The sequence below is a fragment of the Ovis canadensis genome, chromosome 4 (assembly GCF_042477335.2).
Source record: "Ovis canadensis isolate MfBH-ARS-UI-01 breed Bighorn chromosome 4, ARS-UI_OviCan_v2, whole genome shotgun sequence".
NCBI lineage: Eukaryota > Metazoa > Chordata > Mammalia > Artiodactyla > Bovidae > Ovis > Ovis canadensis.
In genome coordinates this window covers 80730859-80754201 of record NC_091248.1, presented here as the reverse complement: position 1 = coordinate 80754201, position 23343 = coordinate 80730859, and the positions used below count along the sequence as shown (strand labels likewise).

The 23343-nt window shown below is 46.3% G+C and overlaps 1 protein-coding gene across 5 annotated transcripts in view; it reads right to left on the bottom strand.

The window, feature by feature from the left end:
* NOD1 (nucleotide binding oligomerization domain containing 1) overlaps positions 1-23343 on the bottom strand; it is a 92633-nt gene that overhangs the window by 29936 nt on the left and 39354 nt on the right. For 3 of the 5 annotated variants that reach the window (XM_069588062.1, XM_069588063.1, XM_069588064.1), the window contains exons 2-5: positions 12939-13036; positions 10104-10409; positions 8674-8848; positions 4051-5878 (exon numbers count right to left, since the gene is read on the bottom strand). In XM_069588062.1, coding sequence (XP_069444163.1) covers positions 4051-5878; positions 8674-8848; positions 10104-10304 — 2204 coding nt within the window. In that variant the 5' untranslated portion in view covers positions 10305-10409; positions 12939-13036. The remainder of the gene's footprint in view (positions 1-4050; positions 5879-8673; positions 8849-10103; positions 10410-12938; positions 13037-23343) is intronic. The other 2 variants (XR_011256694.1, XM_069588060.1) reach the window with 1 other exon arrangement.

The following is a 23343-nucleotide window of genomic DNA, read 5'->3' as shown; positions in this document are numbered from 1 at the left end:
CAGAAAGAAGAACTAAAGAGCCTCGATGAAAGTGCAAGAGGAGAGTGAAAAAGTTGGCTTAAAGCTCAACATTCAGAAAACTAAGATCATAGCATCCAGCTCCATCACTTCATGGCAAATAGATGGGGAAACAGTGGCTGACTTTATTTTGGCGGGCTCCAAAATCACTGCATATGGTGATTGCACCCATGGAATTAAAAGACGCTTACTCCTTGGAAGGTAAGTTAGGACCAATCTAGATAGCATATTCAAAAGCAGAGACATTACTTTGTCAACAAAGGTCCGTCTAGTCAAGGCTATGGTTTTTCCAGTAGTCATGTATGGATATGAGAGTTGGACTGTAAAGAAAGCTGAGGGCCGAAGAACTGATGCTTTTGAACTGTGGTGTTGGAGAAGACTCTTGAGAGTCCCTTGGACTGCAAGTCTTTTGGACTGGTCCATCCTAAGGGAGATCAGTCCTGGGTGTTCATTGGAAGGACTGATGCTGAAGCTGAAACTCCAGTCTTTTAGCCACCTGATGTGAAGAGGTAACTCATTTGAAAAGACCTTGATGCTGGGAAAGACTGAAGTCAGGAGAAGAAGGGGATGACAGAGGATGAGATGGTTGAATGGCATCACCAACTCAATGGACATGTTTGGGTAAACTTCGGGAGTTGGTGTTGGACAGGGAGGCCTGGCGTGCTGCAGTTCATGGGGTTGCAAAGAGTCGGACACGACTGAGTGAGTGAACTGAATTGAGGGATGGAATAAAGCTCAGAAATGGAGGAGTGTAAGGGACGAGGTGAGGGTCAGGAGTGGGTGAGATAACAGACCAGAGCTCTGCAATTATTTTCTATAAAGGGTCAGATAGAAAATTTTTAGGCTCTGAGAGCCATCTGAACTCTATTGTAACCACTCAGCTCTGCAAAATGAAGCAGTCAATATGTAAATAAATGAGTGGGACTCTGTTACAGTAAGACTTTATCTAAAACACAAGCCTTGGGCCAAACCGAGCCACAAGCTCCTCTGTAATTAAAACGAGGCTAAAGCGGTAAAAACGTGATCTCTAGGCCTATCAGAATGATCATATCAGACACTCTGGACCCTTCCCACTCATGTTACTCACCTTGGTGATGGGGCACAGCGTGTACAAACACTGCAGGACTATCCCAGAGCCCACTAGTCACTCCCAATATTCATGCTTACTTAGAATCCCCCATTTTTTAGCTGGGCACACATGATTAACTTCTGCCCAGTGAAATCTAAGCAGAATTCTCATTAGCAGTGGTTGAGAAGTTTTCTTAAAAGAATGGGATGTGTCTAAACTATAATTAAAAATATGTCCCTATGTTCAGAGCAGCACTATTCACAACAGTCAAGACTTGGAAACAACCTGAATGTCCATCAACAGATAAATGAATAAAGAAGATGTGGTACAAATACAACGGAATGCTGCTGCTGCTAAGTCGCTTCAGTCGTGTCCGACTTTATGTGACCCCATCGACTGGACTACGCAGCCCACCAGGCAAGAACACTGGAGTGGGTTGCCATTTCCTTCTCCAATACGTGAAAGTGAAAAGTGAAAGTGAAGTCGCTCAGTCGTGTCCAACTCTTAGCGACCCCATGGACTGCAGCGCACCAGGCTCCTCCATCCATGGGATTTTCCAGGCAAGAGTACTGGAGTGGGGTGCCATTGCCTTCTACTCAGCCATAAAAAAGAATGAAATAATTCCATTTTCAGCAACACGTGCAACTAGAGATTATCACACTAAATGAAATGTCAGAAAGAGACAAATACCATATGATGTCACTTATGTGTGGCATCTAAAATATGACAGAAATGAACTTATCTGTGAAACAGACTCACAGACATAGAGGAGAGACTTATGGTTGCCAAGGGGAAGGGTGGGATGGGGTAGGGATGGATTGGGAATTTGGGATTAGCAGAGACCGCTATTACATTAATACACATAATGGATAAACAACAAGATTCTGTTCTATAGCACAGGGAACTATATTCAATATCCTGTGATAAACCATAATGGAGAAAAGAATATGAAAAAAATATGTAACTGAATCACTTTGAATCAATGAATCACTTTGCCATACAGCAGAAATGCATACAACATTGTAAATCAACTATACTTCAATAAAATAAATTTACCAAAAGAAGAATGGGGTTTGTCCTTCGCCTTTTGTTCCTCTTGGTGACTAGAATGTCAACTGAATGGCTGGAGCTTAAGCAGCCATTTGGGGCCAGGACTTGGCAGTCAGATAGGGAGGACAACAGAGCAGTAAGGCAAAAGACAGCCAAGGCTGGTGGTCATGGAGACCTCAAAGAAGCCCTAAGCTGCCCTCCTTTAAACTTTTTCATGAGAAACAAATAAGCCGATAACTTATCTAAGCCATCAATATTTCGGTGGTGCTTGGTGCTCAGTCATGCTCGACTCTCTGCAGGCCCAAGGACTGTAGTCCGCCAGACTCCTCTGTCCATGGGATTTTCCAGGCATGAATACTGGAGTGGGTTGCCATTTCCTACTCCAAAGGCTCTTCCCAACTAAGGGATGGAAACTGCGTCTCTTGTGTCTCCTGCATTGACAGGAGCATTCTTCACCACTAGCACCACCTGGAAAGTCCACCAGTATTGTGAGTTTTCTCTAACTCTCAGCCAAAACTAATCCTCACTGATGCCCTCAGGGAGCTCAACGTGCTTCCTTAGGGTGGTCCATTTCTTCCTGTTTTGTCTTTTGCTGTCTGGAGGCAAACTACAGGACCATCAGACTGGTGCATCATTTCCACCTTATGAAATGGGCACGGGGAGGCACTGAGTGTGGCGTTGCCTGAGGCTGCATACAGAGAGTTGCTGGCTGAGAGCTCAGAGAACAGATTCCAGACTTCCCAATTCCCAGGCCAGCATAGGCTTGGGCTCCCTACATCCACCCATCCCTGCACAATGTACACTCTGGTGCTGGTCTAACTGGTACCTGGAATCAGTTCCAAATCCCTGCTGCTCTTCAGGAATGCATGAGCCAAGTAGTAGAGAACTGAAACCCCCCGTAGAGATTTACAAGGTGTATTTAACACAAGATGCTAATAGAAGAAAGAAGACTGACTGGCTTTTCTTTCCTCAAAACCATCGAACAGGAAACTAAGAGTCAGCATTCTTTACTGAGATGCTTTGCTGCTCAGGGTTGCCAGCTTTTTTGGTAGAAGTTAACGCTAATAACCATAAAGTCGTCTTTTTTTGCCTTTATAAAATTTTTCACGTGTCAGAAACTTTTCACGGGTTATCTCTGAGCCTCACATAAATCTGAAAAGGTAGGTTCTTTATGATTCTGGCTCCACCACGGCCCCCATGTGCGACCTTGAGCAACTTCTCTGTGCCTCTGCTTCCTCATTTGCCAAAATAGAGATCTGGTGTGCTGTAGTCCATGGGGTCGCAGAGTTGGACACAACTGAGCAACTGAACAACAACTCTTACAGAGATGTTAAGAGGATTAAGCCAGGTAATATTTGTAAAGTCCTTTACTCATTCTCAATAAATGCTGATTGCTATTACTGTAATTGCTAGGATATAAGAGACTCCTTTTTTGAGGAGTGTCCTTGAATGAGGACACTGAAACCTCGAAGAAGTTTAGCAACTTGCTCAAGGACACCCAGTTAGGGCCAATTCACATCCATCTAACTTGGAAGCTTTGCTCATTACCTTCTACCACCCTGAGACAGAGTGGGCTTCCCCTGTGGCTTAGCTGGTAAAGAATCCTCCTGCAACACGGGAAACTTGGGTTCAATCCCTGGGTTGGGGAGATCCCCTGGAGAAGGGAGAGGCTACCCACTCCAGTATTCTGGCCTGGAGAATTCCATGGACTATATAGTCCATGGCGTCCCAAAGAGTTGGACAGGACTGAACGACTTTTACTTTCACCCTGAGACAGGGAAGGTCCGGATGCTCCCAGATCCGTGGTCATGAGTCCCAGGATAACCCAAGAAATCCAGCTCCAGGATCCCAGTCCTTGGGTCTGACACCTGACCCCAGCCCTGCCAACCGCTCCCTGAACCTGGTGGCTTCACCTGATGACAGTGAGGCGGCTGAAGCATGGCTGCAGTTCACGCACGCCGAAGTCGTTGAGGTTGTTGTTGTCCAGGTCGAGCGCCAGCCGCTTGCGCAAGTGATGCAGGACGAAGGAGAGGGCACTGCAGTCAGCCGAGCAGGCGTTGCAGAAGGTCAGCTTGAGGTAGTTGGCGCAGATGCCCCTGGCCGCCAGCTGCCCCGCCTTCTCACTCTGCGTCTCGAAAATGCAGCGCAACATCCAGATAAAGGTAGGCAGGGCCTGCACCTGGCTGAAGCCCCCAGACTGGACCCGGGGCAGGTTCTTCAGGTGGGAGCGCAGGCTGGTGAACAGGTGAGTCCACAGGGCCTTGCGTTTTCGCCGCAGGGCAGCTGTGGGCACCAGGTGTCGCAGGAGTTTCTGTTTGCCTTTGGACAACAGCCCGCACAGGAAGAGGTTGGTGAAATGAAAGTGATCCTTGTTCTTGAAGGGGTCTTCCCCATGCAGACCACGGCCCCCCAGACACTGGACGGGGAGAAAAGGAGGAAAGCAGGTCGATGTGGCCACAGCCTCCTCGGGAGGAGTCCACTCCTGGAAGAACCTGAGCAGCTCCCTAGTGCCCACCTTGTCGTCCACCACTAGAAAGAGGGCAGCAAAGAAGGCCTGGAGGGTTAGGTGGAAGAACTCATAGGACTGCTGTTCCTCTCCGAGGCCCAGCTCCGGCACGGTCCGAAGGAAGCCCAGCTGCAGGTCCCCCTCCCGCACCTCGGACGCCTGCACCTCGTCCTGGTTGAAGACGAAGAGGCTCTTCTCCATGCCCCTGTGAGCCACCCGGCCCAGCGAGCACAGCGTGTCCCGGCCGGCGCGGAGGGTCTCTGTCTGGCTCCGCGTGTTCTGCTGCACCAGGCTGGTGGGCTGCGTCCTGTTCAGGTGGACCTCGGTGACCAACAGGAAGATGTCAGTCAGCGTCACCGTGAGATCAGGCAGCTGCGGGGAGCTCTCAAAGGTGTCGTGGAAGTGCTGGAAGCACCGGAAGATGATCCAGCAGAAGAGGGGCACCGCGCACAGGCTGCAGAGGTTGGGGTTGGCCTCCAGTTGATCTAGCAGGCGCTGGCGCTTGGCGCGCTCGGGGAACATCCTCCCGGTGTAGGCGCGCAGGTGGCTGGGGGAGAAGCCGCGCAGGAGCGCCTTCTTCCAGAGGAGATGTCGCGGGACCTCGACGCCCGTGCGGGCTGTGAGCAGCTTGCGCGCCCCTTTGAGCAGCTTCCCACTGAGCAGACTGGCCAGCAGGGCCAGCGGGTGGGCGGGCTCCCAAGGGGAGGAGGTGTCGGGCTCGCTGCTCAGGTCGAAGTCTGAGTGCAGCTCGTCCAGGCCGTCGAAGGTGAAGAGGGCCGTGTGGGGAAAGCGCAGCAGGAAGGCAAAAACCTCCCCGGGGTCCTGCTCTGGGTAGCAGTAATGCTTGAAGAGCAGGTCCTGCAGACACAGTGCCGCGCTCTTCTTGAAGCAGCTGAGGGTGCGGCAGCGGAAGTGGAAGAAGAACTTGATCCCTGGGTCCAGCTGGCCTGCTGCCCAGAGGCTCTGCAGCCGCTGCAGCAGCATGGACTTGCCCATGCCTGCATCGCCAAACACGAAGATGATCTCACCCTGCTCGTTGAGGACGCCCGTGGTTGCGTCCAGGAGGCAGGCCAGGCTGTCCAGGCTGCCCAGGCTCTCGTTGCTGAAGTTGACAAGCTCCACCACCGTGTCCGTGTACATCTGCTCCAACAGCAGCTCCTCCTTCTGAGCATAGCACAGAATGAACTTGGAGTCCTGGCCCAGTTGCTGCTGCAGCTTCTGGCTGTATCTGCTCACTGCAGGGAGAGCCGGGGGGTGACAGGTGGAAGAAGGTTGAGAAAGAGACACAGGTGGAAAGGGTATCCAATGGGAGGTCTCAGGTGAAGAAACAAGTACACAGACAAACCCACAGCCTGGACACTGAGTCCAGGTGCAAGGACTCCTCAAATACAGACAGCTAGCAGTCCAGAATCCCCTGGTCCTCTGGCCTCCACCCCTTTTCCTGACCTCAAATTTAGCCAGCCAGCAGGGGCAGAACCCAACTGGGATCAGTGTCTGATTCAAGCTCCCTACTCCTCTGCACAAGTCATCATGGAACACCAGCTAAAAGCTGAAGCCCCTTCAAAATAGAGGGCTAGACTACGTGGCTCTCCTGCTCCAGCCCACCCCAAGTGTTCCACTCAAACAGCTCAGGCCAGTCTGCACTGAAACTTGTACTTGAGGAAGAAACTGTCCCCAAACTTCTTGTGCTTATTACACTGCTCTTAAATAGTCTCATAAAACCCAATGCCAAACTTTTTGTGATGATATGTTTGATATTAACATGGACTACAAAGGGGCTGTGCCTCACTGTAACTGAGTAAATAAAGGACTCCACAGAGCACAGCAGTCCTGGTTCCACAGCTGAGGCCTGGGGAATCACTGATGCTTAGCACATGCCCTAGGGGGAGCCCTGGGATTGCCCATAGGCGGGTACATGATTTAACATGAAGACATGGGTGCCACTCTGCAGAACCAAGCTACAAAATGGCCTTACTCCAGGCAAAAAAAAAAAAAAGGGGGGGGGGGTTAGTCCATAAATTCCTTTGAAATACTTTTGGGATTTTAATGATAACAATAAAAATTGGACACGTGCATATTTCCAGATTCATCTACAACCCTCTCCTATCAACTTGGTTCTCTGCTTAACATTTGTGAAGTAAATCCTATTTTTCTAAGTTTTAGTAAGGAAAAATGTACAGACTGTAAATTCACCTATTTTACAACAGGTTTACAATTATTTTTAGTAAATTTTGAGATTTACACAAACACTGCTATAATCCAGGGGTACAATATCCACCATAAGTGCATTTGCCGACTATCTCTGTCTCACCTTGGCCCTGGGAAACTGTTGGTCTGCTTTCTCTCTCCATGAATTTGCCCTTTCTGGACATTTCCTATAAATGGATTCATACAATGTGCAGCCTTTTGCATCTGGCTTCTTATAGAGTGAATTATACTTTAAAATCTGTTACAGTAGCTAGGTAAAGGGCCCAATGGAGTAAAGTCCTTTATAGAAAACTCTTTATCAAAGGAATATTTTCCTTTTTTCATAGGGGAAGATAACAAACCTAGACAGCATATTAAAAAGCAGAGACATCACTTTGCTGACAAAGGTCTGTATAGTCAAAGCTATGTTTTTTCCAGTAGTCATATACAGATCCACCTGGATGTGAGAGTTGGACCATATAGAAGGCTGAGCACCAAAGAATTAATGCTTTTGAACTGTGGTATTGGAGAAGACTCTTGAGAGTCCCTTGGAAAGCAAGGAAATCAAACTAGTAAATCTAAAGGAAATCAACCCTGAATATTCATTGAAAGGACTGATGCTGAAGCTTCAATACTTTGGCCACCTGATGTGAATCTCTGACTCACTGGAAAAGATCCTGATGCTGGGGAAGATTGAAGGCAGGAGGAGAAGGGGGCCACAGAGGATGAGATGACTGGATGCCATCACTGACACAATGGACATGAATTTGAGCAAACTATGGGAGAGAATGGAGGACAGAGGAGCCTGGTGTGCTGCAGTCCATGGGGTCACATAGTCAGACACGACTTAGCAACTGAACAACAACAAAAATAACAGAAGTGAGGTGAGCAGGAGCAGTGAGACTAAGAAGCTAGCAATGGCTGGTGCTTAAGTGTTGGGACCTCAGAAGCAAAAGCTTGGCCCTGACACTGTCTCTAGGTCTAGTTTCTCCCAAATACACACCTGACAGTCTGGAACATGATCCTATGCTTCTGTTTTCAAGGTCAAACTGGATTCTTTGAAACTCAAGAGTTTGGAAGCTCGGTGCTGGTATGTTGCCAACAGCTGTGGAGTGACCACAGGCGTGGAAAGAAGATTCCCTGGTCCTCAGACCAGACTGTGGCTCCAATTACGTGTTCTCTCAGCACCTTGGACTGCTGTGCTCCTTATCACTATTTGCAAATATATATCTGTGTTACTACCAGTTTCCTGCATTAACCTCTGAGCTCCCTGAAGGCAGGAACCATATCTGGGTCTGCTCCCCACTGGACCCCTGGCATCCAGCACCCTCAGCCTTAGCACATGGTGAGCACATCATAAATACCTACAGAACTAATCATTTAACTAAAGGGCAAGGTGGGGGTGGAGTGGGCATGATGTTTTGGAAATAAGGACTGGCAGTCAGGAGTGATAGAAGAATTCTTCGCCTAGAATCAAATTTGATAAGCTTTTTAAGAAGGAAAAAAAATACAACCTTGAATTTGTACAACCACTAAAATGTCTAGATACCTCAGAATAGGAAGCCAGCAAGGGGTTCAAACAGAAGTCATCCCGATACCTCCATAGGCCCTTACATAAACCAGACCAGCTACCCGTGGGCAGTTCAATTACAGTCCCTTGGGCTGCACAAGGGTGACAGGGACCCAGCTCTCTTTTTCTAAAAGGAACACAGCAGCAGAGCCTGCTGCCTGGGGTGGAGGGCAGGGCTGGCCAAGGTGGACCCCACCTTTATCCCCTGCTGGGCCTGCACAGAGAACATTTCCAAGCCCCCGGGGCCTTGCCTCCTGGGCGGCTCCCTCGTACCTGGGTCAGTGTTGACAACAGCTTTGCTCTGAATGAGCGGCGAAGGGGAGAAGCCAATCTCTGACAGCCAAGGCTTGAGATCCACATAAGCGTCTGAGAGTTGCTGGATCACGTGGAGGAAGAACTCGGACACCTCCTCGCCCTTGCTCTGTACCAGGTCCAGAATTCTGCGGACCTAGCGGGGTGCAAGCAGGAGGGTGAGGGCCAGTGCTAGGGTTGTTCACCCCCCAGAGGGGCCCACATGCAGGGCCCTGAGCTCTTACAGCCTCGAGCTTGACTATCCACCCAGCAGTGTGAGATGCTACAGCCTGAAATGGACCTCCTGAGCAAGAAACAAACCGCATGGCTCTAGGAAAACAGAGGCTTCCACGAGCCTAAAAATAAAAAGGTCAGACTCACAACTGGGGTCAGGCCCACCCCTGGAATTTCCTTTTCCCAGCTCTTCTTTTCCCTCTTAACCTAACACTACTGCTTTCTGGGAACAAGAGCTGAGGGCAGAAAATCAGCCATTAGGCATAATGAGGTGGGTGCTGGGCCAAACAGAGCAAATGGACAGCAGATTTCTGTCTAAGATGTACCTTCAGAAAGTTTTCTGTCGTATTAAATATTCAAGGGAAAAAAATCACCACAGTGTTCTTTTATGCTTTTCTCAGAAACCTTTCTGGTCTTTTCTGAGCCCAACAGGTCAGAAAAGTGCTGCTGGTGGTTTAGTCACCAAGTCATGTCCGACTCTTGCAAATCCATGGACTACAGCCCACCAGGCTCCTCTGTCCTCTGTCCATGGGATTTCCCAGGCAAGAACACTGGAGTGGGTTGCCATTTCCTTCTCCAGGGGATCTTCTTGATCCAGGGATGGGACTGGGATCTCTTGCACTGCAGGAAGATTCTTTACCAACTGAGCCACCAGGGAAGCCCCGGCAGGATCATGTTACAAATGAATTCTGTCACTCCTCTCCCCAAGAAGGAGGTTTTGGTCCCTCCATTCTATTTTTCTTAACATGACACAAAGTTAAAGTGAAACCAAGGGCTGGGAAGACTTCCCACAGTGAAGTGTAAGAAAGTCTTTACTGTGGACCTGGGCTAAAACACAGCTATTCCTCAATCAGAAATGAGGGCCATTCTCAGAGCCGTACCCAGCAGTGAGCAGTTCTTCAGGGTTTAACAGGCACGGAAGGGGGTAGCATGGCTAGCATCTCATGCATGCTTGCTTTCTAAAGAATTCACTAATTTAAAGTGAATTGGAAAATGAGTTATTTGAGAACCAGTACACACAGCAAGGAGAATGGAGGGGGATCAGAGGAGTTTGCTGTGTCATGATCACAGAAATGAAATATGTAATTTCTGTTCTGTAAATAATCACCCAATGTACTGAACTCTCAAAGCTCTTCACCCCATCTGGCCATCAGAGCTGGCCTCCCCGTCACCAGCACCTTGTCGGGCTGCGTGGGGCAGGCACACACGATCTCTGCATCTTCAGTGGAGAAGTAGTCATTCTGCAGCAAGTTGTCCAGCAGACACTGAGTGTTTCGGATGTGAGTGACCAGATGCTCCCGGCTGACTTTCAACAACTTGATGAAGGAGTGAGGCTCTGATGGGACTATTTCCATCTCACTGCGGCCGTGCTTTTCCATGGTTAAAGACGCAAGCGGCTGCTTTCCCCAAACTCATCTTTGGCTGCCTGTGTCTTTCTGGCAGAAGGGCAATCAGGACCCAGGGCCAGCCTCTCAGCGCAGCGCCTGAAGAAACAAATGAAATCACCAACAAAGCCAAAGCCACGGGAAAGGTTTCCCCACCCCACCATCCCCCACCTTTCTTTGGTCCTGGAATTTCTCTATTTAGAGCAGGAATCAGTTCAGTTCAGTTCAGTCGCTCAGTCATGTCCGACTCTTTGTGACCCCATGAATTGCAGCACGCCAGGCCTCCCTGTCCATCACCAACTCCAGCTTTCGAATATGCTGTCTAGGTTGGTCATAACTTTTCTTCCAAGGAGTAAGCATCTTTTAATTTCATGGCTGCAGTCATCATCTGCAGTGATTTTGGAGCCCCAAAAAATAAAGTGTGACACTGTTTCCACTGTTTCTCCATCTATTTCCCATGAAGTGATGGGACCAGATGCCATGATCTTCGTTTTCTGAATGTTGAGCTTTAAGCCAGAGCAGGAATAGCATATTAAAAAACAGAGACGTTACTTTGCCAACAAAGGTCCATCTGGTCAAAGCTATGGTTTTTCCAGTAGTCATGTATGGATGTGAGAGTTGGACCATAAAGAAGGCTGAGCACGAAAGAATTGAAGCTTCTGAACTGTGGTGTTGGAGAAGACTCCTGAAAGTCCCTTGGACTGCAAGGAGCTCAAAGCAGTCAATCCTAAAGGAAATCAATCCTGAATATTCACTGGAAAGACGGATGCTGAAGTTGAAGCTCCAATAATTTGGCCACCTGATGCCAAGAGCCAATTCATTGGGAAAGACCCTGACGCTGGAAATTATTGAGGGGAGTAGGAGAAGGGGACAACAGAGGATGAGATGGTTGGATGGTATCATTGACTCAATGGATATGAGTTTGGACAAACTCTGGGAGATAGTCAAAGACAGGGAAGCCTGGTGTGCTGTAGGCCATGGTGTCGCAAAGAGCTGGACATGACTGAGCAACTGAATAACAAAAGCAAGAAGGAGTCATGCTTAAGATACTGATCTGAGATGAATTACAGTAAAAAAAAAAATCATAATTTAGTTGTGTCTGCTTGTGGGTTACATCAGTGGTGTAGATGACCAGAGGTAGACAATGCTTTTGTTTAGCAAAACTTCTTAATTATTATCACTTTTTAAAAAAAGTGTGCCTCCATAGAACTCTATTCAATGTTATGTGCCAACCTGGATGGGAGAGGGGCTTGGGGGAGAATGGGTACATACATACATGAATGGCTGAATCCTTTCACTGTTCACCCGAAACTACCACAACACTGTTAATCAGCTACACCCCAATACAAAATAAAAAGTTTAAAGTTTGGGGGGAAAATGCATGTCTCAATCCTAGACTAGAATAAGGATGCAAATGTATGTTTTCCAAATTAGCTGACACGGATTAGAAGTTTCTATACGCCCTGTGAGGGGACAGGGGCCAGAAGTTGGAGCCAAGGAGTTGTGGGAACTAATGGGAGAGAGCAAAATGCCCTGCCGAGAGAGCACGCTGGGGCGAGGCATCCATGGTAGTCACGGCTCTCCTGTGGCAGTCAGAGCCCAGGAGCCTGGGAACAGCAGCATGTCCGTCCGTCGTCACTGCCTGATCTGGGCTGTGCTGCAGTCCTCTGCACAGCCCCGCCCCAGCTCTCCTTATATCTCCAGCCAAGCCGGTTACATGACAGCACCTGAGGGAATGAAGGCGTGGCAATGGCCACGCAGGAGTGAAGTGGGACAGAACGAGGGCGACAGAGAGAGGCAACGTGGAGTTCCAAGCGGTGGATGACCAGGAGACACCAGCTCCCTGGAAATCCTCAGAAACCTCATACAGGTGCTGAGCTTCCTGTCTTGGTAGGGCCCAAGCTCTTTTATTTGAGTATTAAGAAAATACTTTGGGTTTGTCTGTGCAACCCCAGAATTGTATTGATTGCTTTTTTTCCCCCTCCAGAATAAGATCTCTCAGCCACTTAATTTTCCAGTCATCCTATGGATAGAAAATGGATCACACTCTTGAAAGCAGAAAGGCCTTGAACTAGTCTTTCATCTAAACCTCATATATCCCAGAGAGATAGCTTTAAACATTTTTTGTTGATCTTAAAGAAAAAATTCATAAGAGTTCCAAACATGTATGTTTCACAAGCCCACCTATGTTAACATTCAGGTCTCATCGTTCTCACATTTTTCCCACAACTAGTCTCCTGCTCTTTGACACATTTTTTTTTCTTGCAGTTTTGCATTTTATCATCTTTTACCTTCAAGTTGTGAAATGCAAGCCTTCCAGAGATTCTCATCGGGACTCCACACAATACTCTTCCCTTTTATAACCTGACTGAGCAAAACACAGTACATTCTAACATTCTAAACAAGAAAGGCAAGAGATTCTTATCAAAAGGAATTTGAAGGAACAAAAATGAGTGATTAGCTACTATTCCACTAAAAGTATGCTGATTCATTAGACTCTAATTCAGCTTTTTCTACTGTTGTCAATTCTATGACTCACTTAAGGATCCAAAGTTTTAGAAAATTAGTTTCCTTAAGGATACCAGTTGATGATGTTAAATGTATATTTAAACTAGTGGTTAGTAATACCTTTTTAAGTTTCTGGCATGTGTTCTTTGAAGTGAGTGAGAATACTGTAAAACAACATTCTATCCTTAAATCTTCAATTTCCAATTTCTTTCTGGAATCTGCAAAGTCAAAAAAAAAAAAGAGAAAAAAAGGTTTCTTTGAAAACCCTCTTGTGCTGCATGGTGAACAAATGAATGAATGAATGAATAAGATTGGAGAAAGTAAGTTTTAATACAGAACTGTAGGATCTCAGAGTACTCTTCGTTACCTTCTTCCTTTGGGACACTATTTTCCAAATCTTAGTCATTCAGGCATGACAGTCACATTTTTTGGCCATAATTGAGTCTCAAAAGCAAAGCTGTGTACTTGACTTTTTCCTTTAAATTGACTTTATTTTACAACTCTAGCAGACTAATTTTAAAGGAAATTTTATATTACCATCATAACCAAAACACTCACTTGCATTAAATAAAAAAGTAACACAAAAATAAATTCACTAAAGAATAAAACCGTGCTATTGAACTCCAGCTTAACAAAGTTGCCCAGAAAGGCTCTTGGTCTGAGGCTTGTTTTCTCTTAGAAGCATGCGAGAGGTGTTAAAGACACAGTAGCACAAGAATGAAACTTTCTCTTTGAGATCACGGTAAATCAGAGAGCTGGAAAGGGAACTGCCTTGTCACTTGGTGAATCAGGGTCTTTTCACACCATGATGCTGGGAAAGATTGAAGGCAGGAGGAGAAGGGGACGACAGAGGATGAGATGGCTGGATGGCATCAACTGACTCAGTGGACATGAGTTTGAGTAAACTCCAGGAGCTGGCGATGGACAGGGAGGCCTAGCATGCTGCAGTCCATGGAGTCGCAAAGAGTCGGACATGACTGAGCAACTGAACTCAGCTCCATTCTTCCCAAGGCTTGGAATGGGTGTTACACAGAGCCTTCATTCCTTCACTCCCAATCCTCATACATCTTCACTGTGGGTCTCATTTCACTCCTGGCTTCTAACTCTTCCAAGCCCGTGATTCCCACACAGCCACTGACGTGCCTCCCCGGCCCTTCCTCAGAGTATCGCCCATAGCCATCACTACCTCTTACTGCCTAAGGCAGAAACTTAAGGAAAACCTGATTTATGGCCACCTAAGCAAAGCAACAAATTACACATCAGCCAGTTGGCAAGGAGACTAGCTTGAAATTTAACCAGATTTGCAAAGATCTCTCAACTCAGCAGGAATTTAACAAGGTGTGGATGGTGAAAGAGGAAACAAAGAAAGCTGATCCTGCCCTGTTAGAATGCAAGGGTAGACCAAATCTAAATCATGGAACACTCCAGAGAAATGCAGTTCATGGACATTTGGTCACCAGAAATACTGATGCCAGAAAAGATTGTGAACCGGCTTTTCAGATTAGAGTTTCTCAGAAAGTCAGTGAGACGGGGGTTAAAGAAGTAAACTCACTATAATCCTATAAACTCAGAAACAAAGTAACTACAGGATCTAGTGGTTTAGCATGAATTCCTTTCAACAATTAGATTTAATTTTCATGCTTGAAAAGATCAGAAAATAAGACACAAAAATGGTTTTGATAGTATGGTGAGGCAAGAACTCTCATACCAGGAATGTAAACTGATGGACACCTTCTGGAAACACATTTGAAATACATATCAAGAGCCTGTGATAAGTTTCAGTTTAGTAACTTCTCATTCTAGATCTCAGCCTTCTGAAAAGGTTCAGAGGTTCCGACAGTTTTGTGGGTGTTTTTTTAAAACAGGAGGCTTCCACTGCCAGTTCTGATAGTGTAGCTTGCTGTTCCCACAGAGGCCAACTACAGGTGAGTGGATGAGCAGATTGGGGAGCCACGTATAGTAGTGCCTTATTGAAAAATAAATATGAATGAAATATTAATATGACATGAATGAGTATCAAAGATGTTATGCTGAGAGAAACAAGACTCAAAAGAGTATGGAGTGTATGATTTCATTCACATGATTCTAGAAATCAGAGCAGTGGTTTCCTGGGTAGGGGGAATAGAAGTGAGAAATTGAATGTAAAGAAGAATACGAGAAATTCCTGGGGTGAGAGAAGTGTTCTTTATCTTGCAGCGCCACAAATTCATGTATATCTCACCTTTTGCCTTTTCATACTGTTCATGGGGTTCTCAAGGCAAGAATACTGAAGTGGTTTGCTATTCCCTTCTCCAGCAGACCATGTTTTGTCAGGCCCTGACTAGCAGGACATGCCCTTCAGCTGCTCCATGTAGCTGGAGGGCATGCCTGGCGCTCTGGTTGTCCCATTGCTAGTCTTCGTTGAGGGTGAAAAACCATCATTGGCCATTGGGTGGCAATCAATGTGCCACCTGGGGGCTAGAGAAGTAAAATGGATGAGAATGGGTGAATTTAACTCAGATGACCATTATATCTGCTACTGTGGGCAAGAATCCCTTAGAAGGAATGGAGTAGCCCTCATAGTCAACAGAAGAGTCTTAAATGTAGTACTTGGATGCAATCTCAAAAATGCCAGAATGATCTCGGTTCATTTCCAAGGCAAACCATTTGGTATCACAGTAATCCAATCTATGCCCCAACCACCGATGCCAAGAAGCTAAAGTTGAATAGTTCTATGAAGACCTAGAAGACCTTTTAGAATTAACACCAAAAGAATATGTCCTTTCATCACAGGAGACTGGAATGCAAAAGTAGGAAGTGAAGAGATACCTGGAGTAACAGCCAAGTTTGGCCTTGGAGTACAAAATGAACAGGGCAAAAGCTAACAAAGTTGTGCCAAGAGAACGCACTGGTCATAGCAAACACTCTCTTCTGACAAACAAGAGATGACTCTACACATGGATAACACCAGATGGTCAATACTGAAATCAGATTGAGTACATTCTTTGTAGCTGAAGATGGAGAAACGCTATACAGTCAGCAAAAACAAGTCTAGGAGCTGACTGTGGCTCAGATCATCAGCTTCTTATTGCAAAATTCAGGCTCAAATTGAAGAAAGTTGGGCAAACCACCAGACCATTCAGGTATGACCTAAATCAAATTTCTTATTATTATAAAGTGGAGGTGATGAACAGATTCAAGGGACTAGATCTGGTAGACAGAGTGCCTGACAAACTATGGATGGAGGTTTGTAACATTGTACAAGAGGTGGTGACCAAAACCATCCTGAAGAAAAAGAAATGCAAGAAGGCAAAAGTGGTTGTCTGAGGATCCTATACAAATAGCTGAGAAAAGAAGAGAAGCAAAAAGCAAAGGAGAAAAGGAAAGATATACCCAAATGAATGCAGAGTTCCAGAAAACAGCAAGGAGAGACAGAAAAGCCTTCTTCAGTGAAAAATGGAAAGAAATAGACAAAAACAATAGAACGGGAAAGACTAGAACTCTCTTCAAGAAAATCAGAAATACCAAGGGACCATTTCATGCAAAGATGGGCTCAATAAAGGACAGAAACGGCAATGACATAACAGAAGCAGAAGATATTAAGAAGAAGTGGCAAGAATACACAGTTCAGTTCAGTCGCTCAGTCATGTGACTCTGTGACCCCATGGACCACAGCACACAAGGCCTCCCTGTCCATCACCAATGCCCGGAGTCCACCCAAACTCATGTTCATTAAGTCAACGGTGCCATCCAACCATCTCATCGTCTGTCATCCCCTTCTCCTCCTGCCCTCAATCTTTCCCAGGATCAGGGTCTTTTCAAATTAGCGGTTCTTCACATCAAATGGCCAAAGTACTGGAGTTTCACCTTCAACATCCATCCTTCCAATGAACATTCAGGACTGATCTCCTTTAGGATGGACTGGTTGGATCTCCTTGCAGTCCAAGGGACTCTCAAACGTCTTTTCCAATACCACAGTTCAAAAGCATCAATTCTTCAGTGCTAGCTTTCTTTATAGTCCAACTCTCACATCCATACATGACCACTGGGAAAACCATAGCCTTGACTAGACGGACCTTTGTTGACAAAGTAATGTCTCTGCTTTTTAATATGCTGTCTAGGTTGGTCCTAACTTTCCTTCCAAGGAGTAAGCATCTTTTAATTTCATGGCTGCAATCACCATCTGCAGTGATTTTGGAGCCCCCCAAAATAAAGTCAACCACTGTTGACTGTTTCCCCATCTATTTGCCGTGAAGTGAATACATTCTATTTGCCAGAATACACAGAAGAACCGAAAAAAAAAGTCTTAATGACACAGATAACCATGATGGTGTGTGGTCAGTCACCTACAGCCAGGCGTCTTGGAATGTGAAGTCAAGTGGACCTTAGGAAGCATTACTACGAACAAAGCTAGTGGAGGTGATGAAATTCCAGCTGAGCTATTTCAAATCCTAAAAGATGATGATGTGAAAGTGCTGCACTCAATATGTCAGCAAATTTGGAAAACTCAGCAGTGGCCACAGGATTGGAAAAGGTCGGTTTTCATTCCAATCCCAAAGAAAGGCAATGCCAAAGAATTGTGCAGAAACTACTGCACAGTTGCATTCATTCCACACGCTAGTAGGATTAGACTCAAAATCCTTCAAGCTAGGCTTCTGCAGTACATGAACTGAGAACTTCCAGATGTACAAGCTGGATTTATAAAGGCAGGGGAACTAGAGATCAAATTGCCAACAGCCACTGGATCTTAGAAAAAGCAAAGGAAGTCCACAAAAAAAAAAAAAACACAAAACATCTACTTCTGCTTCAGTGACTACATTAAAGCCTTTGACTGTGTGGGTCACAACAAACTGTGGAAAATTCTTCGATAGATGGGAATACCAGACCACCTTATCTGCCTCCTGAGAAATCTGTATGCAGGTCAAGAAGCAAATTAGAACTGGACATGAAACAACAGATTGGTTCAAAATTGGGAAAGGCATACGTCAAGGGTGCATACTGTCACTCTGCTTATTTAATGCATATGCAGAGTACACCATGCGAAATGCTGGGCTGGATGAGGCTCAAGCTACAATCAAGATTGCGAGGAGAAATATCAATAACCTCAGATATAAAGATGACACCACCCTTATGGCAGAAAGTGAAGAGAAACTCAAGAGCCTCTTGATGAAAGTGAAAGAGGAGAGTGAAAAAGTTGCCTTAAAACTCAACATTCAAAAAAATAAGATCATGGTATCTAGTCCCATCACTTCATGGCAAATAGCTGCTGCTGCTGCTAAGTCGCTTCAGTCGTGTCCGACTCTGTGCGATCCCATAGACGGCAGCCCACCAGGCTCCCCTGTCCCTGGGATTCTCCAGGCAAGAACACTGGAGTGGGCTGCCATTTCCTTTTCCAATGCATGAAAGTGAAAAGTGAAAGTGAAGTCGCTCAGTCGTGTCCAACTCCTCATGACCCCATGGACTGCAGCCTACCAGGCTCCTCTGCCCATGGGATTTTCCAGGCAAGAGTACTGGAGTGGGGTGCCATTGCCTTCTCCGACTCTGGCTCTAGACCCCACCAATGTTAGGGACAGGCCTCAAGCCCAGACCTGATGCCCAGACTCACATGTGGAAGGGCTGACACAGCTAAACTTGGGCTGTGTTCCAAGACTTTGCTGGTCACTCTGGGCTAGGAGACCTCACCTCACACACAACCACAAGGAACAACCACAACCACTGCATTGCTACCGCAGTGGTAAAAGGCCAGTGGGATTCAGATCTTTGGAAATCCTTGCTATGACTTGGTGTGAGCCAGCTTAGATTGTGAAGGTGGCAATTGCCCATCCCTGCCTCCCAGATGATTATATATACACATAAGATTTGTCAAAAGTCTACCTGTACACTTAAACTCTGTGAATGTTACTGAATGAAATAATACTTCACTGAAGTTTATTTTCTTTAAAGTCAAAATATATTTCCAGATAAATAAAAACTGAAAGAGCTTGTGGCCAGTGTAGCTGCACTAAAATAAGTACTAAATAGCTTTCTTAGGCAGAAGAAAAATGATTTTAAACTCAAACAAAATGAGAGCAACAGAAAATTTTAATACATGGTTAAATATAAATGTGTATTGACTAAACAAAACAATACTATGTTCTGGGGTTTAAAATATATGTAGAATTAACATTTAAACAAGGGAAACGCTGCAAGATGGCAGAGTGGGAAAGACCCTGAACTTACCTCATTTTACAGGCACACAAAATCACAACTAAGTGCAGAACAACCATTGTTGAAAATGACTAGAACCTACCAGAAAATGTCTTCTACAACTAGAGATATAAAGATGGAAGCACAGAGAGGTAGGCAGGAGGGGCAGAGCTGCCACACAGTCAAGTCCCACATCCCCCAGTGGGCGTTCCACAAACAGGAGAATAATTAGGACTGCATGGTTTTCCCAAAGGGCGAGAGACCCGAGCCCCATGCCAGGCTCCCCAACCTGGGAGTCCTACACAAGAAGATGAGCCCCCAGAACATCTAGCTTTGAAGGCCAGTGGGGCTTATTTTTGAGAGTCCCATAGGGCTGCAAGAAATAGAGACCTCACTTTTAAAGGGCACATACAAAATTTCACAGGCTCTAGAACCCAGGGCAGAAGCAGTAACCCGATAGGCGCCTGGGTCAAACCTACCTGCTATTCCTGGAGAGTCTCCCGGAGTGGCACAAGGCAATCACAGCTCGCCCTGGGAACACAGACACTGGCAACAGCCATTCTGGGGGGCTCTTTTACCCCATGGACACTGGTGCTGGCAAGTGTCATTCTGGAATCCTCCCTTTAGCTTATCAGCCCCAGGCCCCAGCCCCACATGGGGCTACAGGCACTGAGTGGCCTGCAGGGGCCAGTGCCGGGACAGCTCAAGCCAAGCAACTAACTGGGCATGGACACAGCCCCACCTACCAGCAGAGAGGCTGCTCTAACACCCTTAGATCCACAGCTGCCTCTGGACACAGCCCTGCCCAGCAGAGGGCCCGGAATCCAACTCTATGCACCAGTACACAGGCAGTAGAACCAAGACCACCAGGGCCCTCCAGCCAGAGACTCTGGGACTCAGCTCTATCCAGAGCAGTCTGGAACCGGCCCCAGAATCCCCAAGGCACCAGCCCCGCCCACCAGTGAGCCTGCTCTAGCCTCTCATCCAGCTCCACCCACCAGTAGGCAGACACGAGTCACAGGAAAACTACATTCCTGCCATCTCCAGTCCTGGCCCACTCACTAGCTGTCCAGATCCTGCCCTGGGCCAGCTGGGCCCAGGACCTGCCCACTAGCAGGCCAATACAAGACTCAAGACACCCCAGACCTTGCAGTCAATTGTGTCAGGAACTGGCCCCACCTACCAGTGATCCGACACCTGCTCTGGGACCCTTCAACCCTGAAACCAGACACCAGGGCACAGCTCTCCTCACTAGTGGATGAGCAATGGCCCCTGAGGTCTCCTGGATCCTAACTCCACCCATCAGGACCCCAGCACAAGTATAGACCCCTGGGGGTTCTGCAGCCAGCTGCCTCATGAACCAGTCCCGCCAATGAGTTGCTAGCAGCCTCTGCACAAGGCACGAACTGGCAACCAAAGAAACCAGGGGTCAACCAAGCTCACTAGACTACCCACAGAGCGCACCACAACAGAAAGACCTATGCATCCCTCATGGGGGAAGCCCTAGAGCATACAACTCATGTGGTGAAAGGGAAGTATCCTGGGACACAAAGGATCCCTATGAAAAGCATCTTCTTCAAGGTTGGGAAATGTAAACAACCCATCAGACACATAAAAATAAAAAAAGCAACGTAGACAAAATGAGGTGACAAAGAACATGTTCCAAATTAAGAAACGAGATAAAACCCCAGAAAAAGAACTAAGTAGACACCGACAATCTACCTGAGAAAGAGTTCAACGTAGTGATCAGAAGATGATCAAAGAACTTGGAAGAATCAATGTGCAAAACAAGAATTTAGGAGTTTTTAACAAACAGAAAATATTAAAAACCACCAAAATGGCATGAAGAACGCAATAACTAAAATGAAATAGACTAAATGATACAGAGGACTGGATCAACGAGCCAGAAGATAGTAGCAGAAATCACTGATGCTTAACATGAAAAAGAAAAAAGCATGAACAGAATGGAAGACCTCTGGGAAAACATCAAACACACTAATATTTGCATTATAGGGGTCCCAGAAGGAGAAGAAAGAGAAAATAAGGCTGAAAACAGAATTGAAGGCATACTGACTGAAAACATCCCTAACTTGGGAAAGGAAACAGACATCCAGGTCCAGGAAGTACAAAGAATCCCAAACAGAATCAACCCAAAGGAAACACACCAACACCCCTTATAATTAAAATGGCAAAACACTGACGATAAAAAAAGAATATGAAGAGCAGCAAAGGAAAAAGCAACACATTATGTATATGGGAACTCCCATAAGGCTGTCAGCTGACTTTTTAGCAGAAACTCTGCAGGTCAGAAGGGAATGGCACAACATATTTAAAATGAGAGGGAAAAACCTACAACCAAGAATACTCTACCCAGAAAGTAATCAGGACAAGCCCTGTGCTGCTGGAAGGAAGCTGTGAAAGAGGAAAGTTTCCTGCACCATGGGAAGACCCCTTCCTGGTGGGGAGCGCTACAGGGACAGAAAGGGAGCTTCAGAGGCTTGGAGGAGAGTGTAGCAGCCAGCGGGCAGCAGCTGGAGCAGAGGGAGAATTGTACGGATGATCAGGGCCTCTGCCCTGCGTTCCCCAGTCTGAGACATGAGTCTACTGGGGTGGGTGGGAGCTGGGTGCTGGAACTTGGGCTTTGGAGATCAGAACCAGGGAGAGGATTGGGGTAGGCTGTGTGGAAACAGCCTGCGCTAGGGCTGGAATTCACTGAGCCTATGGCTGGGGGTGTACACAGAGGAAGCCTGGGCCATCCTAAAAGCCAGTTGCCACTGTCTGGAAAGCGTGCAGTGGGAGGGGAGGGAGCTGAATTGTAGCCTTTTTTCCTGTGCACGAGCTCACAGATGACAGGACAGTGCCTGCCCAGGCTCTAGGAGCAGTCATGAGCTATCACCACTCCAGGGGTGCTCAGGAACCACCACTGCCACCTGCCTGGACACAAGGCATGGTTGCAAGCTGCTACCACCCACCTTCACAGATTCCAGGAGTGGAGAATCCCAGGGATGGAGTAGCCTGGTGGGCTGCCGTCTATGGGGTTGCACAGAGTCGGACACGACTGAAGTGACTTAGCAACTCAGCAAGAATAGCCGCTGCTCTCATCACATTCTCTTGGGGCACACCTGAGCCACCACTGCTGCCAAGAACCCCCAAACAAAGCACCAGACACCACATCTGCACACCCTCTATCAAGGGGATAATAATACACACACACTAAGAAAATAGATGACAGGCACCCATACTAAAATACAACCCTCGCACCAAATATATTAAACCCACACAAGTTACACAGGGATGTCTCCACATAGAAATAGTCCTCCCAGACCACAGTAGATAATTGTTTCTCCTAAACTCACAGAGTAAGAGAAATATAAGCAAAATGAAGAACCAAAGGAATCCAGGTAGAAAACCAAGAGCATTCCCCTGAAAGGACAAATAATAAAGCAGACCTCTTCAGTCTAATAGACACTGATTTCAAAAAGGAGAAAATGAAAATATGAAGGAATTAAGAAAGGCTATCAACAACAATGCAGAGTACTGTGACAAGGAGCCAGCAACTATAAAGAGGAACCAAGAAAAATTACATAAATCAACCGCAGGGAATTCCCCTGGTGGTCCGGTGGTTAGGGTTTGATGGGGCCTGGTTCAGTTCCTGGTTGGGGAACTGAGATCCCACAAGCCACATAGTGTGATCAAAAAAGAATAAGGAAAACTCATTTGCAGAGATGAAAGCTGCATAAAGGCAATGAATAGCACATTGAATAATGCAGAAAGATAAGTAAGTGACCTGGAAGATAGAATAATGGAAATCACCCAATCAGGACAGCAGACAGAAAGCCAAATGAATAAAAAAAATCTATATAAGAGACTATGGGATAATATAAAGCATGCCAATCTATGCATGATAGGGATTCCAGAAGGGAAAGAAAAAGGGGGTCAAAAATGTATTTGAAAAATTATGGCTGAAAGCTTCCTAGTCCTAAAGAAGGAAACAGATATCCAGGTACAGGAAGCACAGAGGGTCCCCAACAAGAAAAACAGGCTTACACCAAGACAAATAAAAAGGGACAAAATTAAAGAGAGGATTCTAAAGGCAGCAAAAGAAAAACAAAGTTAATTACAAGAGAACCCCCAATAAGGCTAACAGATGATTTTTCCGCAGAAGCACTGCAGGCCAGAAAGGAGTGGCAAGATACATTCAAAGTTCTAAAGGGGAAAAATCTGCAACCTAGGATACTCTACCCAGCAAGATTATCATTTAGAATATAAGGAAAGATAAAGAGTTTCTCGAACAAGCAAAAACTGAAAGAGTACAGCAATACTAAACCTATCCTAAAGGAAACATTGAAAGATATTCTCT